Source organism: Mytilus trossulus, chromosome 8 (genome assembly GCF_036588685.1).
Source record: "Mytilus trossulus isolate FHL-02 chromosome 8, PNRI_Mtr1.1.1.hap1, whole genome shotgun sequence".
Taxonomy (NCBI): Eukaryota; Metazoa; Mollusca; class Bivalvia; order Mytilida; family Mytilidae; genus Mytilus; species Mytilus trossulus.
The window spans coordinates 16,227,599-16,247,990 of record NC_086380.1 but is presented as its reverse complement, the minus strand read 5'-3'; the positions used below and the strand labels follow the sequence as shown (position 1 = coordinate 16,247,990).

General features: G+C 31.7%; 1 protein-coding gene across 1 annotated transcript; it reads left to right on the top strand.

Moving 5' to 3' along the window:
- The first annotated feature begins 121 nt into the window (after positions 1 to 121).
- On the top strand, positions 122 to 18,397 carry LOC134680614 (GPN-loop GTPase 3-like). Its single transcript, XM_063539723.1, has 7 exons — positions 122 to 259; positions 1,981 to 2,089; positions 3,136 to 3,223; positions 4,013 to 4,333; positions 6,463 to 6,562; positions 7,634 to 7,759; positions 18,177 to 18,397. The coding sequence occupies exons 1-7, from the start codon at positions 212 to 214 to the stop codon at positions 18,237 to 18,239; spliced, it is 855 nt and encodes a 284-aa protein (XP_063395793.1). The 5' UTR covers positions 122 to 211; the 3' UTR covers positions 18,240 to 18,397.
- The last annotated feature ends 1,995 nt before the right edge of the window (positions 18,398 to 20,392 follow it).

Here is a 20,392-nt window from a genome sequence, read left to right as displayed (position 1 = left end):
AAAGGAATATATCCGAATATAATTTATTTATATAAGAAATAGCCTATAAATGTACCAAAATTCATTTTTTATAACAATAAAATATTAAGAATAGTTATATCTAACCTAAAAATTATATTATTTTGATTTGTCGGAAGCGGCAACAGGTTTAACAAATAACCGAAAAAAGATTAAAAGTAGATCACACACTTGTATTTCACCTGTATAAGAAATGCCACGATATGGACAATTAGTGATGGGTCCTGCTGGAAGTGGGAAGGTAGTGACTGGCACTTGTTTTGGTCAAGTCTACAAATATATTTTTCCCATATAAACTGCTTCTGATTTATAATGACATGAATGATAAGTTCTGTAAAATATACCATATACTGTCATAGTCCAAATAATTATGACGTCTTGCAAGGATATTTTGAATTTTTGCTTTGACGCCTTCCTGTCAATGTAAGGCATCAAAGAAAAAAATATAATAGCTTTTCAAGACGTCATAATAACAATGAATTAATTAGACTAACTGTCATTAATTTACTGATATATTTTAATATGAGGCAGGCGTTACCTCATTATTTTTTTGTTACTTAAATATTTGTTAAAAAAGAAATGGAAATACTGTAACGTTTCTGATTTTGGTTCTGTTGTAACTTAGGGATTTAAGTTGTGACGTTATTTAAGTTATGACGTCATATGCAATGTAAACAAAGAAACGCTATCATCAGGTAACGTTTTTTCATATCAAGGAATTATTAAAAATGAAATTGGTATTGCGTTCCTTCCTATTTTATACTAGACTGATAAATATATATTTTACTCAAAATTTCATACAAACCAGACCGGAAAAAGGAGGTACATTGTAGATTTCTGCGCAGATGAGGGAATTCAAAACATGACATCAAAAGAATTGAACGATTTTGAGTTCATTAACTAATTTCCTGATTTTTTATTTTTTTTATTGATTTTTCTACTGTTATTGGGGACTTCATCCCCATACTACTTACACAGTTACAGTGGAAAACTTGTTTTATATTCTTTTATTAGAACTCATAATAAGTAACATTGTTTGAACTGATCAACAGCTGCTTTTATAATCCTTTTTAAGATTCTGAGATCAGAGCTATTTCTGTTTGCATGGTTTGGGTCGCCTTATCTGTGTCTGTTCGCCTGTTCAATATAATGGAATATACAACTTTCACACAAGTGAGAGGTTTAGCTAGCTATAAAATCAGGTTTAATCTACCATTTTCTACATCAGGAAATGCCTGTACAAGTCAGGTTTATGACAGTTGTTTTCCATTCATTTGATGTGTTGGAGCTTTTAAAGATTTTGCCATTTGATAAGGGACTTTCTTAATTGAATTTTCCTTCAAATACGGTATTTTTGTTATTTTACTTTTTAAGTAGCTTACCAATGAACAACTTTGTGGCCAAATAACATACATGACATAGACTTTGACAATATAAACTTTTTTGAGAATTACCAAGGACCTAAGCTACATGTATGTATGTACATTGTATGTATAACATGTATAAGTATAATGATCGGAATGATCATTTGATAACATTGTTAGGCAATGCTTTGTTTCTGAAAAAAATTAGTAGATAGTCTAAAAAAAAAAAAGAGACTTTCTGATGGAACCATTTATAACCATCAAAACCTGAATAAAAAAAAATAGATGTGATGTCTAAGTTTTCATATTGGTCATGTTGGTACATGGGTCTTTACCAAAACCTAATTTTCAAATTAGAAATAAACCATACTAAGATACAAATTAATCATGTTTTCATTGATATGAAAAGATCTTAAAAAAAATGTGTACCTTGTGAACTTAGCATGCTTAGATTGAAATGTGCTATAATTTAAAAAATGATAATAAATAATAATAAAAAAATATTTAAAAACATGGAACTAAATAGTGAACCTTGATTGACAGATGTGCATTACTAGGCAATGTATTATTATATATTAACAGCATTATTACATTTCAGTCCACATACTGCAGTAATATGGTAAAGCATGCAGAAGTCACCAAAAGAACAATACATGTTGTGAATCTAGATCCTGCTGCTGAACATTTTGATTACCCTGTATTAGCAGGTACTTATATATTTTCTGTGATCTTTTTAATTGCTGAAAACATTTATTCTGGTGTACCATTTATAATGTTTCAGATACAATTATGTTAAGAGTTTTCATATTGCCCTTTTTTGTATTAATGCATCGAAGTATTGATCCATAAAACAATGAGGAGATGTGGTGTGATTGCAAATGAGATTGCTATCCATTAAAGAACAATTACTGTTATCCAAATTGTATATGGAAAAGCTATAAAAGGCCCAACATGACAAAATGTGAAACAAAGCAACAGAGAAAACAAATAACCCTCTGTATCCATGATTTACATAAAACTTAAATTTTCTTATTACATGTATTACTGGTACTTTTAATGTTATAATGGAAAAAAAGATGGATGAATACAATAGCATCCTATAATATCTTTCTGTCAATGAAAGAAAGACTTCATTTTATTGATCAGTGTCATATGTTTCACAATTTGTTTTACACCTAGATTATCTCCAAAAAAAATCTGTTCTGCAGTTGATATATTAACCTATTATTTCACATACATCATGAACATCATGTTTTGCCAAAATAAATATGAAATTGGTTTCCTGCTTCATGTCAGATTAAAAATGCATACTACGCGTAGCATGAGTAAATATGTAGTTTGATAATCTTGTTTTATTAGATATTTTACATAGACTTTATAGAGAAATGGTTTGGACCCTTACTGTGTGTAACTAAATAAAATTTCCTATTACCATGATTAAGTAAGGCATGCAAATTTATGGTAGGAATGAAAACAGGGAACTGAACTATATTTTTTAGGCCTTTCATACTTCCACATTTTTTTGGTATCAAACTAAAGAAGATAAAAAAAAAATCCTAAGTAAACATATTTATAATTTATTTTAACCTTTTCTACCAACTTTATAACTCTGACGAGAAGAGGTATTGAAAACATTTTTGCATTTTTTCTTAAAATTGTTACTATGGTTTTCTATCAATCAATTCATTATTAAGTGTTAGTATAAATATTTTTACAATAAAAGATTTCATGTACTTTCTCTGTTTTATTGAAGATATAAGAGAGCTGATACATTTAGATGATGCAATGGAAGATGAATCCTTAAGGTTTGGACCAAATGGTGGACTGGTATTTTGTATGGAGTAAGTTAACAGTGAAACTAAATACAGTTCTTTAATCTGTTGTGGGATAATAACCTATCAAAATATTGCAACCAAATTAAATAGTGTTCACTGATTTTATTGCAAGTGGTCAATTTAAATTTAACTGACACTCCCTCTTTATCAGCTCTTGATAATGTTGATATCATATAAAGTATTTCTTTTTTTGAGAAAGGAAAAGAGGTGTTAAATTTTGTTTAAAAATGTTATTAGCTTTCCAAAAAGCAGCTGTTGTCCTGAAATTGTATTATATTACCAGTGTCTACTTTCTTGCTATCCACTGCTCTAAAACTCAAAATCAGTAGGATCATATCATAAATTGTGTTAAATACTCTACAATTGTCCCCAGTGGTAGAATTATAGACATACATTATGGTTAATGCCAAATGGTAGCTTAGGCCAAACAAAAATAATATGTTTCCTATTACATCTTTGAAAAAAATAGGGTATGAAGGTAGGGATTTTTTTATTTATTTTACTTTTTTTTTTAATTGAGTCTATGGGAGGGACATTCTGAATTTAACAGTGCTTATTTAAAAATGACATAAAAACTTTAGGGTACAGGCTATATTTGAGCTTAAAAAATAAGGTAGGTACCGTAATAGAAAACGCACACCTTTTTTCATTTTGCCTTATAATAATATACATGATATACAAGGATTGTCTTTTTAAGTAATATAATCTTATCTCATGGAAAAGCATATCTTATTTCATTAATGATATCATCATGTATACAACATTATATTCCACAATGTTTAATTGTTTTAACAGATATTTTGCCCAGAATTTAGACTGGTTAGATGAAGTCCTTGAAGAAGTTGAAGATGACTATATATTATTTGACCTTCCTGGCCAGATAGAACTTTATACACATATCCCAGTTATGAAACAGTTAGTGGATAAACTACAGCGCATGGACTTTAGAATTTGTGGAACATTTTTAATTGACTCACAGTTTATGATTGAAGCCTCAAAGTTTGTGTCTGGAGTATTAACTGCATTATCAACGATGGTTACCTTAGAAATTCCACATGTTAATGTTATGACAAAACTGGATTTATTAAGTAAAAAAGCAAAGAAGGATTTAGAGAGGTACGAATACATGTAGAATTATCAGAAAAAAATGACTTATATAATTTAGAGAAATTATGTATATTCTGATGTTTGTTGAAGAACAATGAAGAAAGCATATTGCATTTCCACAGTAGGAAAGTTATAAAATTATCAAAATCTGTCTCACCTGTGGTAGATGATCAATCCTCCTGATCAAAATTTCAAAAGATTTTTTAGCTCACCTGGTCCAAACTTTCCAAAGGGCTAGGTGAGCTATCCTCATCACCTGGCTTCTGTCTTCCATTGTCGTCCATTAATTTTTTTTCAAATTTTTTATCTCTGAAACTAATGGACCAATTGGAACCAAACTTAGCCACAATATTCTTGTGGTATATAGTTTAAAAAATGTGTGCAATGATCTGGCATGCCACCGATATGACCCCCAAGGCTAAAAATAGAACATTGAGGTAAAATGCAAATATTGTCTGTTTTCTTGAAAACCTTAACAGAAAGAGAAAAATCTGATGGGGCAGAAATGTTCAGAATGTTATCAACCTACTGTTTGATTTGATAAAAATTGTCGGACAACTCTTTATTAGAGTTTTTGCCCTGAAATGACTATTTTTATGCTATTGTTTTTGTAATGTTGGCTATTATCTTAAAAACTTAAATAGATAGATAATTTATACAGAAACTATTAAGGCAGTAAACCTATAATTGTTTAAATCAATGTCCTTTGGACATCGCCAATATCCATCATTAGTTGATTTCTGGTAGGAGTAATTGCCCTTGAATGACGACTTTTTTTGTTTTTTTGTGGGCAAATTAAAGATAGAGAAACTGTAAAAAGCAAAAATCACCATAATAAGATCTACAAAAAAGTGGATATGACTGAAATCATCAGTCAACTTCTTACAGTGTTATTTTCATTGATAGCAGTTGTTGCCCTTGAAGGATTATTTTTACCCATTTGCACTTTTCAGAAATTATAGGGGATAGAAAGAAATTGGAAATAGCAAAAATAATCAGCAAAACAAGATCCTCAAATAAGTCAAAAGTTACCAAAATCATCAGTCTTCTCTACTTTGTTTTCTCACCAGGATATAACACATTAGATTAGACATGGCAGATTATTTTATAGTCTCTTTGGTTCTTTCATTTTGTTTATTGTGTTTCAAACCCTAATGAGTTTTACACAAGGATTGGTGTTTTATGTGGAAAGTCCAAATACCTACACCCAGCAAGGACTGTGACCTGGCAGCCATTCACATATTTCACAGTGGTAATAACTTTCCCCAAGAATATAATATATTGACTTTTCAATATCTAGATGTTTAGTTTTATGTTGTTCCCTCTTCTTTAGTCATGTACATGAAAATTAAATTACAGATGAATTTCACAAAAAACTTGATACTTTATACTGTTTTGATTACAATCATAGTATGTTTTGGTCCATGACCACAATTGTCGTCCCTTGATTTTCGTTGTTCCGGCACATATAGTCCCTAGTGTTGACAGTGGGTTACTTGCCATTAATTTTTATACCCCTTCCAAATTTATTTCTCCATGTTTAATGCCTCATATTGCAAGTTGGGGGGTGAAATTATCCTGTAAAAAAAATTGGGTCCAGAATTTTAAAGGAAAGTAGTGATTTGGTCCAGCTGAAAAAGGTTTAAAATTAGCACTTCGGAAGCTGTCAAAAGATTTCAAGATGCCCTAAACATAAAATTGTCCTTATTTTGAGTTAGAGCCGATGAAGATTTCTATAATTTTTATATATTTGTCCCAAAAGTAGTACAACACACTGTAAAAGTTTCTTTGAAAAAGCGCAGGTGGGATTTTTTTTATTTTCATTTATGTTCTAAAAGAAATGCACTACGAAATAATTGTGGTCTCTGACCTTTTGTACTAGAGTTGGTAGGACTAGGACTTGTTAGAACATTTTTGGGATAAAATCCTTTATGAATTAGCATACTTTTTAACAGCATTTTTTTTTTCAGTAAAGTTATCAGACAAAATTAAAAGACATGAGATCCAACTGAATGACTGAAGTAAGATAAATATGCATATGATGCACAGAACTTTATTATTTTACCTTTTGTTGATTTTTTTCAATAAAATGTAGAGATCTGAACATGAAAATGAATATCTGTATTTTTGTCTTACAGATATTTAGAACCAGATTTACCAGTCTTATTGAATGAAGAATTTGATGAAAGTAAGTTCAGCAATAAGTTCAAAAAGCTGAACACAGCAATTGCATCAGTGGTAAGTTTAGATTATCAAAAACCCATTATTGTACCGTGCTTCCACCTCAATTAAAATCATTTGATTGAACAAATGACCAGTATGAAGGTTTTATATTTCTGCAACATGATAGGGAAGAATCCACAGGTTATGAATCCTTCTTTATGGTTATTTATTTCTCAATTATCTTAAGATTGATGAAATATAGTTTGAGGTCTCCACCTTTTTCTAAAGTTATTACAGCTACAATCCTACTTTAAAAAGTTGTTAAATTATATCCACCCTTGTTTATAATGATGGTTTTGTACAAATTATGTGAAGGAAAATAAAATTAAGTGGTGATATGTTTTTTTAAGGCAGTATCTTCCTTAATGCTGTCTTGTAGCATCATTTTGTGTCACATAGTCTCTTATGTTATTACATGCTAGATGCTTGATTACCAATCTTCTTTTTGAATAAGTATGTCATATAAAACAAAATAAAAAAACAAATAAGCGTCACACGTAAATTTAGTCAGCAGCTTGACAGTGATCAGTTGTTCATGTTTTATATCTGTTAGACACCTACTTCCTGTTTGTCGATATTTTGAATTTTTCAATATGAAAATATTTTGGTCACACTTTTTCAGAAATTAATGAACTGAATGACTCCATATTTAGTCAGCAGCTGGACAATTCAGAGTTGTAACATGTGATCACTTTTTGCATATGTCAGACACCTACATCCTGTTTTCAAATACTTTGAATTATTATTAGGGATAGGCATAGCATAATGACTAAAATTGAGAAAGGAAATGGGGAATGTGTCAAAGCGACAACAACCTGACCATAGAGCAGACAACAGCCGAAGGCCACCAATGGCTCTTCAATGTAGCGAGAAACACCTGCACCCGTAGGCGTCCTTCAGCTGGCCCCTTAAAAAATATGTATACTAGTACAGTGATAATGGATGTCATACTAAACTCCGAATTATACACAAGAAACTAAAATTAAAAATCATACAAGACTAACAAAGGCCAGAGGCTATACAAAGTTTTGTTAGTTTCGAAATAGAAATTGAACAAAAAATAATTCACTGACAACTCTATTGCAGATAGAAGATTACAGTTTAGTAAAGTTTGTACCGTTAGATATGTCAGAAGAGGATAGTATAACAGATCTTCTGATACAGATAGACAATGCCATACAATATGGTGAGGATCTGGAACCCAAAGAATCTGTAAGTTTACTATCTGAATAATGTAAACACACATATTTTTGCCGATACATTATTTTTCATGGAGCCTTTTCTAGTCAACTTATCAGCAATTTATTTTTTTAGGATTTCAAATTTTCTTAATGTATTCCTATGACATGTATAAGGGCATATTAAAGTTTAACAAATTCGCGACATGAACCAATTTAGAAAGGTGTTTGGATAGTAGAATGGTGTTAATTATGTTTTCATTTTTTGTTTTGTACATAAATCAAGCCTTTTGTTTTCTTGTTTGAACTGTTTCACATTTTATCCTGTCATGGCCTTTTTATACAACAGCCAAAAAAATTTGCGGTTGTATATATTGGTATCATGTCGTCGTCGTTGTTGTCCAAAGACAATTGGTTTCCAGACAACAACTTTAGTATAAGTAGATAGAAATCTATGAAATTTAAACACAAGGTTTATAACCACAAAAGGAAGGTCGGGATTGATTTTGGGGGTTATGGTCCCGACTACCAACAGTTTAGAAATTAGGGGCCAAAAAAGGGCCCAAATAAGCATTTTTGTAGTTACCAGACAATAACTTGTGTTTAAGTGTATGAATCTCTCTGAAATTATACCACAAGTTTCCATACCACAAAGGGATGGTAAGGATTGACTTTAGGGGGTTATGGCTCAAATCATTTAGGAATTTGGGGCAAAAAAGGGGGAAAAACCAAGGGTTTCCTGGTTAATGGACAATTTAGATAATTTAAAAGCAGTGTAAGGGATGTAATCCAAACATACACAAAATTGTACTTTAAATGAGTTAAGTAACTTGTAAATTATGTATAAAGAAATGTTGTATTGTCTTGAGGTAATTAGCTGTCAATTTATTTTTTAGAAGTAATTACTATTAATTATTATTAATTTAAGCCATGATTATGCATGTCATTTTCTATTATAAGACTTTTATGATGTATATAAATGAGTAATTATAGTGGCAAACTCCATTAGAAATTTGAATTGAGATTATGACCATATCTTGAGGGAAAGAATTTTTTTTTTGGAAAAGGGAAATGGGGGAATTTTTTTTTATGTACAATACACAACAGCATAGTGTATTGCACAAAAGCAAAAAATTGAATATAAATTCAAATCATATAACCAATTCTAAGTTCTTTGACTACAGTTATTCTGTGTCAGAAACCTATTATGTGTCAAATATTTAATCACAATCGAAATTCAGACCTGTATCAAGCACGAATATTGTGTCCATTTTTGCCCCAACTGTTCAGGGTTGGACTTCTGCGGTCATATCCAGCTGCGCTCAGCATGCAATTTATATAGCTTATGATAGGGTATGGGTTTTGCTCATTGTTGATGGTGACCTTTAGTTGGTTATTTGAACAAACAATATTTGTTTCAGGTGGATAGTTGCCTCATTGGCAATAATACCACATCTTCTTATTGTTATATTAGTTTAGCGATTTGTGATGGAAAAAAATCATAGCAGGAAAGCTAAGCTAATGCTTGTACTACTAAATTTTAAGACAAATGGGGAAGTGATGCACTCTTTGAATTATAATCTTGCATCTAGTATTCACAGAGAGAGTATACTGTTTACAGAACAATTTAAGTAAAACTATTCTTTGTTTCTATCACTAAATAACATCTATATAAATCTAAGATCTACATATTTTGCTTTACTGCCATATATGAAAAAGGTAATATGTTGTGATGGTCAGACATCTACTCAATAGAGATAAAATGACTTTGAGGATAATATTGAAAGGTTACTATAAGGTATTCAACATCATAAACAATTAGATGAACTGTGATTTTCACTGAGACAGCTATCCACTAAATACCAACTGACACGGAGGTTAAAATTGAAATATTACTGTAGAACTTGAAGATTTAAAAAACAAAAAATCACATAAAAGACAATGAAATGATCTGTGATTTTTGCTAAAAAGCTATACACTAAATATCGAATCACTTGTAGGTAAGAATTGAAAGGTAACTGTATGACCTTGAACATAAAAAAAACCCTTCACATTAAAAGCAATGAGATAAACTGTGATTTTTGCTGAAACAGCTATACACTTAAGATCGAATAACTTGTAGGTAAGAATTGAAAGGTTACTGTATTACCTTGAACATAAAAAAAACCCTTCACATTAAAAGCAATGAGATAAACTGATTTTTGCTGAAACATCTATCTACTTAAGATCGAATAACTTGGAGGAAAGAATTGAAAGGTTAAATGTACGACTTTGAAAATCACACAACACATAATAAGATGAACTGTAATTTTTGCTGAAACAGCTAAACACTAAAGATCAAATAACTTGGAGGTAAGAATTGAAAGGTTACTGTAGGAGGTTCAACATAAAAAACCTTCACATTACAAGCAATAAAATGAATTGTGAATTTTTCCCTTCGACAGTTATCAATTTAATAAGAATAGCATGTAAACATCTAAAGGTTAATGTACAGTCTGAAACAATGATAAGATTCATACTTTGAAGAAAACATTGTGTAGGTACTAAAGAACAATAGACAAGTACATGTGTATCTATACCATACGGCTCTATACCAAAGACTCTATACGGCATGATAAGATGTGAAAGGCCAGAAAATTAGGCCACATAGTATAATTAAATGGAAATAATTAACAATAAGTTTTCAACATGAATTACTTTTATAATGCTAATGAGATAATGGCCATATCAGTTACTTAGTGTTTTAATGTCCCGCCGTAGCGGAGGGGGCATTAAGTTTTACCCTTGTCCATCTGTACTTCCGTCCGTACGTTCGTACGTACTCCTATGCATCAGAAAATTGGTTTCCGTTTTCTTACTTTAGTTTGCCACAACCAAATGTTATGAAACTTATACACAATGCTTATTACCACAAAACACAGATCAAGTTTGAATTTTGGTGGTGTCACTTTTACTGTTCTAGAGTTATACCCTTTACAAATGGGAAAATTGCTGAATTTTTCGTTTCCATTCTTTAACCTTAGTTTGCCTCAACCAAATGTTATGGATCTTATGCCCAATGCATATTTCAACAAAAAACAGATCAAGTTTGAATGTTGGTGATGTCACTTCTACAGGTCTAGAGTTATGCCCCTTTACAAATGAAAAAAATGCTTAATTTTTCGTTTCCATTCTCGTTCTTAAGTTTGCCTCAACCAAATGTTATGAAACTTATACACAATGCTTATTACCACAAAACTCAAATTAATTACAAATTTGGGTAGCGTCACTGTTACCATTTTTGAGTTATGTCCCTTTATAACATTATATGCAACCAGGGCATAGATGATTTAAAAGCAGTGTAAGGGAGGTAATCCAAACTCATTTAAAGTACAATTTTGTGTATGTTTGGATTACCTCCCTTACACTACTAAGTAACTTGTAAATTATGTATAAAGAAATGTTGTATTGTCTTGAGGTAATTAGCTGTCAATTTATTTTTAGAAGTTACTATTAATTATTATTAATTTAAGCCATGATTATGCATGTCATTTTCTATTTTAAGACTTTTATGATTTATATAAATGGGTAATTATAGTGACAAACTCCATTAGAATTTTGAATTGAGATTATGACCATATCTTGAGGGAAAGAATTTTTTTTTGGGAAAAGGGAAATGGGGGATTTTTTTTTTATGGTTCAATACGCAACAGTATAGTGTATTGCACAAAAGCAAAAAATTGAATATAAATTCAAATCATATAACCAATTACAAGTTCTTTGACTACAGTTATTCTGTGTCAGAAACCTATTATGTGTCAAATATTTAATCACAATCGAAATTCAGACCTGTATCAAGCGCGAATATTGTGTCCATTTTTGCCCCATCTGTTCAGGGTTGGACTTCTGCGGTCATATCCAGCTGCGCTCAGCATGCAATTTATATAGCTTATGATAGGGTATGGGTTTTGCTCATTGTTGATAGTGACCTTTAGTTGGTTATTTGAAGAAACAAATATTTGTTTCAGGTGGATAGTTGCCAAATTGGCAATAATACCACATCTTCTTATTGTTATATTAGTTGAGCATGTTATGGAAAAAATCATAGCAGGAAAGCTAAGCTAATGCTTGTACTACTAAATTTTAAGACAAATGGGGAAGTGATGCACTCTTTGAATTATTATCTTGCATCTAGTATTCACAGAGAGAGTATACTGTTTACAGAACAATTTAAGTAAAACTATTCTTTGTTTCTATCACTAAATAATATCTATATAAATCTAAGATCTACATATTTTGCTTTACTGCCATATATGAAAAAGGTAATATGTTGTGATGGTCAGACATCTACTCAATAGAGATAAAATGACTTTGAGGAAAATATTGAAAGGTTACTATAAGGTATTCAACATCATAAACAATTAGATGAACTGTGATTTTCACTGAGACAGCTATCAACTAAATACCAACTGACACGGAGGTTAAAATTGAAATATTACTGTAGAACTTGAAGATTTTAAAAAACAAAAAATCACAAGAAGACAATGAAATGATCTGTGATTTTTGCTAAAACAGCTATACACTAAAGATTGAATCACTTGTAGGTAAGAATTGAAAGGTAACTGTATGACCTTGAACATAAAAAAAACCCTTCATATTAAAAGCAATGAGATAAACTGTGATTTTTGCTGAAACAGCTATACACTAAAGATCGATTAACTTGTAGGTAAGAATTGAAAGGTTACTGTATGACCTTGAACATAAAAAAACCCTTCACATTAAAAGCAGTGAGATAAACTGTGATTTTTGCTGAAACATCTATCTACTTAAGATCGAATAACTTGGAGGAAAGAATTGAAAGGTTAAATGTACGACCTTGAATATCACACAAAACATAATAAGATGAACTGTGATTTTTGCTGAAACAGCTAAACACTAAAGATCAAACAACTTGGAGGTAAGAATTGAAAGGTTACTGTAGGAGGTTCAACATAAAAAACCTTCACATTACAAGCAATAAAATGAATTGTGAATTTTTCCCTTCGACAGTTATCAATTTAATAAGAATAGCATGTAAACATCTAAAGGTTAATGTACAATCTGAAACAATGATAAGATTCACACTTTGAAGAAAACATTGTGTAGGTACTAAAGAACAATAGACAAGTACATGTGTATCTATACCATACGGCTCTATACCAAAGGCTCTATACGGCATGATAAGATGTGAAAGGCCAGAAAATTAGGCCACATAGTATAATTAAATGGAAATAATTAACAATAAGTTTTCAACATGAATTACTTTTATAATGCTAATGAGATAATGGCCATATCAGTAACTAAGTGTTTTAATGTCCCGCCGTAGCGGAGGGGGCATTAAGTTTTACCCTTGTCCATCTGTACTTCCGTCCGTACGTTCGTACGTACGCCTATGCATCAGAAAATTGGTTTCCGTTTTTAACCGGATTTTTGTGACTTGGTGATGTACGGCGGCCGGGCGGGCGGCAACTAAATGTTGTCCGTGCATTTACTCATGAACCGTTCAATCAAAGCTTTTCAAATTTTAATATGTTGTTACAGACAACAAAATGAAGGTCAAGTTCAATTATGACGATTTTGACTTTTACCGTTCAGGAGTTATGGTTCTTGAAAGATTGAAAAATGGCTTTTCCAGTCGTGTCCGTGCATTTACGCATCAACTGTTCAACCAAAGCTTCCCAAATTTTAATATGTTGTTACTGATGACAAAATGGAGGTCAAGTTCATTAATGACAATTTTGACTTTTACCGTTCAGGAGTTATGGTTCTTGGAAGATTGAAAAATGGCTTTTCTAGTCGTGTCCGTGCATTTACTCATGAACTGTTCAACCAAAGCTTTTCAAATTTTAATATTTTGTTACTGATGACAAAATGGAGGTCAAGTTCAATACTGACGATTTTGACTTTTACCGTTTAGGAGTTATGGTTCTTGAAAGATTGAAAAATGGCTTTTCCAGTCGTGTCGGTGCATTTACTCATGAACCATTCAACCTAAGCTTTTCAAATTTTAATATGTTGATACTGATGACAAAATGGAGGTCAAATTTGATATTGACGATTTTCACTTTCACCGTTCATCAGTTATGGTTCTTGTGATATTGGCAGGATACAAATAAATGTTAATAAATCCGGTTTGCTGTCGTTGTGACAGCCTCTTGTCTTACTTTAGTTTGCCACAACCAAATGTTATGAAACTTATACACAATGCTTATTACCACAAAACACAGATCAAGTTTGAATTTTGGTGGTGTCACTTTTACTGTTCTAGAGTTATACCCTTTACAATTCGGAAAATTGCTGAATTTTTCGTTTCCATTCTTTAACCTTAGTTTGCCTCAACCAAATGTTATGGATCTTATACCCAATGCATATTTCAACAAAACACAGATCAAGTTTGAATGTTGGTGGTGTCACTTCTACAGGTCTAGAGTTATGCCCCTTTACAAATGAAAAAAAATGCTTAATTTTTCGTTTCCATTCTCTTACTTAAGTTTGCCTCAACCAAATGTTATGAAACTTATACACAATGCTTATTACCACAAAACACAAATTAATTACAAATTTGGGTAGCGTCACTGTTACCATTTTTGAGTTATGTCCCTTTATAACATTATATGCAACCGGGGCATAGATAATTTAAAAGCAGTGTAAGGGAGGTAATCCAAACTCATTTAAAGTACAATTTTGTGTATTTTTGGATTACCTCCCTTACACTACTAAGTAACTTGTAAATTATGTATAAAGAAATGTTGTATTGTCTTGAGGTAATTAGCTGTCAATTTATTTTAAGAAGTTACTATTAATGATTATTAATTTAAGCCATGATTATGCATGTCATTTTCTATTTTAAGACTTTTATGATGTATATAAATGGGTAATTATAGTGGCAAACTCCATCAGAAATTTGAATTGAGATTATGACCATATCTTGAGGGAAAGAATTTTTTTTTGGGAAAAGGGAAATGGGGGATTTTTTTTTATGGTTCAATACGCAACAGCATAGTGTATTGCACAAAAGCAAAAAATTGAATATAAATTCAAATCATATAACCAATTCTAAGTTCTTTGACTACAGTTATTCTGTGTCAGAAACCTATTATGTGTCAAATATTTAATCACAATCGAAATTCAGACCTGTATCAAGCGCGAATATTGTGTCCATTTTTGCCCCAACTCTTCAGGGTTGGACTTCTGCGGTCATATCCAGCTGCGCTCAGCATGCAATTTATATAGCTTATGATAGGGTAGGGGTTTTGCTCATTGTTGATGGTGACCTTTAGTTGGTTATTTGAACAAACAGATATTTGTTTCAGGTGGATAGTTGCCTCATTGGCAATAATACCACATCTTCTTATTGTTATATTAGTTTAGCGATTTGTTATGGAAAAAATCATAGCAGGAAAGCTACGCTAATGCTTGTACTTCTAAATTTTAAGACAAATGGGGAAGTGATGCACTCTTTGAATTATTATCTTGCATCTAGTATTCACAGAGAGAGTATACTGTTTACAGAACAATTTAAGTAAAACTATTCTTTGTTTCTATCACTAAATAACATCTATATAAATCTAAGATCTACATATTTTGCTTTACTGCCATATATGAAAAAGGTAATATGTTGTGATGGTCAGACATCTACTCAATAGAGATAAAATGACTTTGAGGAAAATATTGAAAGGTTACTATAAGGTATTCAACATCATAAACAATTAGATGAACTGTGATTTTCACTGAGACAGCTATCAACTAAATACCAACTGACACGGAGGTTAAAGTTGAAATATTACTGTAGAACTTGAAGATTTAAAAAAAACAAAAAATCACATAAAAGACAATGAAATGATCTGTGATTTTTGCTAAAAAGCTATACACTAAAGATTGAATCACTTGTAGGTAAGAATTGAAAGGTTACTGTATAACCTTGAACATAAAAAAACCCTTCACATTAAAAGTAATGAGATAAACTGTGATTTTTGCAGAAACAGCTATACACTAAAGATCGAATAACTTGTAGGTAAGAATTGAAAGGTTACTGTATGACCTTGAACATAAAAAAAACCCTTCACATTAAAAGCAATGAGATAAACTGATTTTTGCTGAAACAGCTATACACTAAAGATCGATTAACTTGTAGGTAAGAATTGAAAGGTTACTGTATTACCTTGAACATAAAAAAAACCCTTCACATTAAAAGCAATGAGATAAACTGATTTTTGCTGAAACATCTATCTACTTAAGATCGAATAACTTGGAGGAAAGAATTGAAAGGTTAAATGTACGACTTTGAAAATCACACAACACATAATAAGATGAACTGTAATTTTTGCTGAAACAGCTAAACACTAAAGATCAAATAACTTGGAGGTAAGAATTGAAAGGTTACTGTAGGAGGTTCAACATAAAAAACCTTCACATTACAAGCAATAAAATGAATTGTGAATTTTTCCCTTCGACAGTTATCAATTTAATAAGAATAGCATGTAAACATCTAAAGGTTAATGTACAGTCTGAAACAATGATAAGATTCATACTTTGAAGAAAACATTGTGTAGGTACTAAAGAACAATAGACAAGTACATGTGTATCTATACCATACGGCTCTATACCAAAGACTCTATACGGAATGATAAGATGTGAAAGGCCAGAAAATTAGGCCACATAGTATAATTAAATGGAAATAATTAACAATAAGTTTTCAACATGAATTTCTTTGATAATGCTAATGAAATAATGGCCATATCAGTTACTTAGTGTTTTAATGTCCCGCCGTAGCGGAGGGGGCATTAAGTTTTACCCTTGTCCATCTGTACTTCCGTCCGTACGTTCGTACGTACGCCTATGCATCAGAAAATTGGTTTCCGTTTTTTAACCGGATTTTTGTGACAAAAATGTCGGTTATTGATTTGGGGATGTACGGCGGCCGGGCGGGCGGCAACTAAATGTTGTCCGTGCATTTACTCATGAACCGTTCAACCAAAGCTTTTCAAATTTTAATATGTTGTTACAGACAACAAAATGAAGGTCAAGTTCAATAATGACGATTTTGACTGATACCGTTCAGGAGTTATGGTTCTTGAAAGATTGAAAAATGGCATTTCCAGTCGTGTCCGTGCATTTACGCATGAACTGTTCAACCAAAGCTTCACAAATTTTAATATGTTGTTACTGATGACAAAATGGAGTTCAAATTCAATAATGACGATTTTGACTTTTACCGTTCAGGAGTTATGGTTCTTGAAAGATTGAAAATGGCTTTTCCAGTCGTGTCCGTGCATTTACTCATGAACTGTTCAACCAAAGCTTTTCAAATTTTAATATGTTGTTACTGATGACAAAATGGAGGTCAAGTTCAATACTGACGATTTTGACTTTTACCGTTTAGGAGTTATGGTTCTTGAAAGATTGAAAAATGGCTTTTCCAGTCGTGTCGGTGCATTTACTCATGAACCATTCAACCTAAGCTTTTCAAATTTTAATATGTTGATACAGATGACAAAATGGAGGTCAAATTTGATATTGACGATTTTCACTTTCACCGTTCATCAGTTATGGTTCTTGTGATATTGGCAGGATACAAATAAATGTTAATAAATCCGGTTTGCTGTCGTTGTGACAGCCTCTTGACTTACTTTAGTTTGCCACAACCAAATGTTATGAAACTTATACACAATGATTGTTACCACAAAACACAGATCAAGTTTGAATTTTGGTGGTGTCACTTCTACAGATCTAGAGTTATGCCCCTTTACAAATGAAAAAAATGCTTAATTTTTCGTTTCCGTTCTCTTACTTAAGTTTGCCTCAACCAAATGTTATGAAACTTATACACAATGCTTATTACCACAAAACTCAAATTAATTACAAATTTGGGTAGCGTCACTGTTACCATTTTTGAGTTATGTCCCTTTATAACATTATATGCAACCGGGGCATCATCTGTGTCCCATGGACACATTTCCCATTTATTTCCAGTGTAAATTACCATTAAATATGAGGTTAGCTTGGAAAATGATTTTCTTATTTTATAAAAGTCAAATACAGTGTATGTCTATTATTGTTTTCAGAATTACATTAAGTCACTTATCATGCTTATGCCTATTATGATTTTACCTTGAGGTTGCACTTTGTTAATACAGCTGTTTCACAAACCACACCTCTCTAGGGGAGATATATAATATTTATAGATGTTTTGTTTTGTTTATCTACTGTTGATCTCTCATAGAAACATGAAAGGAATTTTACCAGTAAAAATACATATGAATAGAGGAAGACCAAAAGTGAAGACAGGGGTGGTACAGAATTTGAGTATAAGTTTAAACTGCATTGTCTATATTTACAGAAGTGCAACCTATAAGAGTTATATTAATTAGGCCTATTAATATTTTACCTTTCAGAGTTACACTTATAAGGCCTATTATTATTTTACCTTTCAGAATTATGAAGAGGCTGAGCCAAATGATCCTGATGACAATGTTGATAGTGGATTTGATGGATGACAGCTCTGAGTTTATGGTTGATTTAATCATACATACACATTGTCAACATGGTCTGAGAACAGTGTAAAATATATACTTGATAAAAAGCGTTTTCTCTACTGTTCAAGGATTGTTTGAAAACACCAGTAGGAATTAAAAAGAAAAATATATTATTTTTTACTGTTTTATTTCATAGTTTTTTTAACCAACATAGAAAAAAGTACAAACATTGATGATGGATATGATGCCAATGTTTTTTTGGTGCCAAGCATCTGCTTGCTGTACTTGAATGATGTTGTATTTCTTTCTTGTCAAAACTGTCATTGTTTCAAGCAGGAAAAATTGGCTGAAGTCAACTTTGTGTGAAGGAGTTGCAACCTCACTTTCTGTAAAGTTACTCAATTAATTGAAACTAGTCAAAATATTTTATAATAGCAGAGTACTGTTAACTTGGCGGAGGATTAATTTGGGGACTGACAGTCCACCTACAGTTTTATCAGTTATTATACAATTTTCAGTAAATAATGTATGAAACATGTTGAAACAGCCTTCATCTGGCAGGTTCCAGACCAAACATTTGAGTAGCCAAATACTTAAAATTAATTAAGCATAAAAAGATATCGGCCTATACATTGTAGAAATTTTCTATGGTCAACTTTTCTGAAGTGGATTGCAACCTTAGTTTAAGTACACTTACACTTTTTGTGTAATCAAAATTTTCCATGCCAAACCATCAGCTTCTTTGTCAATGGTAGCTTGGGAACTGTCACTCAATTTAAACGAGAAAACTAACGGGCTTATAATTTATGTACAAAACGGCAAAATTTGAAAATTCCTTTTTTTATTTTTCAGTACCGTACTTTGCTGATATATAACCTAGTTGTTTTGTAATAAACATGACCTATATTTGTTAATGTTTGTGTCAATTTGGTCTTTTGTGGATAGTTGTCTCATTGGCAATCATACCACATCTTCTTTTTTATATTTAGATGCAGTCTGGGTTTAGAATTTATTGCTGTTAACATTTACATACAATCCTAACTACACGCTATGTGTTTTCCTTCCGTATTGTTGATCCTTCCGTATTGTTGAATACTGAACAGTGAACTATAGTTGTTAATATAAAAAAGAAGATGTGGTATGATTGCCAATGAGAATTCTCCACAAGAGACCAAATGAAACAGAAATTAACAGCTATAGGTCACTGTACGGCCTTCAACAATGAGCAAAGCCAATACTTCATAGTCAGCTATAAAAGGCCCCGAAATGTCACTTTCATTTGGTCTCTGGTGGAGAGATGTCTCATTGGCAATCAGACCACATCGTCTTATTTCTATATAAGCTTTAGGCAGTCAATATTACACTTCTACAATAACAACAGTAACCGCAGGCGAGACACATATATCATAGTAGCCATTGTCGATTTTTCTTACAGTTATAATGAGTAATAGGTCCTAATAGCACATCTATATTTGGTATTTATAACTATTGCAAGGTATACATTTAAAAATATGGAGGCTTGTTAGGATAAGAACAACTTCATTACCTTCAACACTGATCCTCATTCCTTAATTAGAAGTCACAGGATGAACAAGTGTGAAACATTTCAAGAAAGAAAATCAACGATCTGATTTACACTATGCCAATAAACAAAGAATTGTTATGCCAACTGACATCAACCTATGGTAAACACCTGATTACACGTTTCGGTGGGATACACACTAACAGAAGGTAGTAAGATTGAACTGGCATGTTTGTGAGCGCTCAACCCTCATCTAACCTGGTATGTGTGTAACAACACAACATAAGAATAAACAATCAGATCTTTACTTAAATTTAACAAGAATAAAAGACACAAAGTATGATATTAAAAGCGGCATAAGCTGTCAAATTCATGTTCACCGATTTGACTCAAAATCTCATATTTGATTTATAACATTCTAAAACGTATATCCAAATCATAAAACGTCTAAAATAAACAATTTACAATGCATGGGATCGATGATATGTATCAGCATTTCGTGTGTATTTTAGTCTAGACGTTACCTAATTAGCTATCGAGGTGACCTCCGGAGACTGCCGATGGTCATATAACCCGATATAAATGTAGATATAGATATAAAAAGATAGCAAACTCGTGCAATTGGATTTTTCTAGGTCTGTTTGATTTCATA

Excerpts from the sequence above, each read along its gene's own strand:
- LOC134680614 (XM_063539723.1), top strand. The coding sequence starts at position 212 with ATGCCACGATATGGACAATTAGTGATGGGTCCTGCTGGAAGTGGGAAG. Across the intron at positions 260-1,980 it reads GTCCTGCTGGAAGTGGGAAG|TCCACATACTGCAGTAATAT; the intron begins GTAGTGACTGGC and ends ATTACATTTCAG. Across the intron at positions 3,224-4,012 it reads GGACTGGTATTTTGTATGGA|ATATTTTGCCCAGAATTTAG; the intron begins GTAAGTTAACAG and ends TTGTTTTAACAG.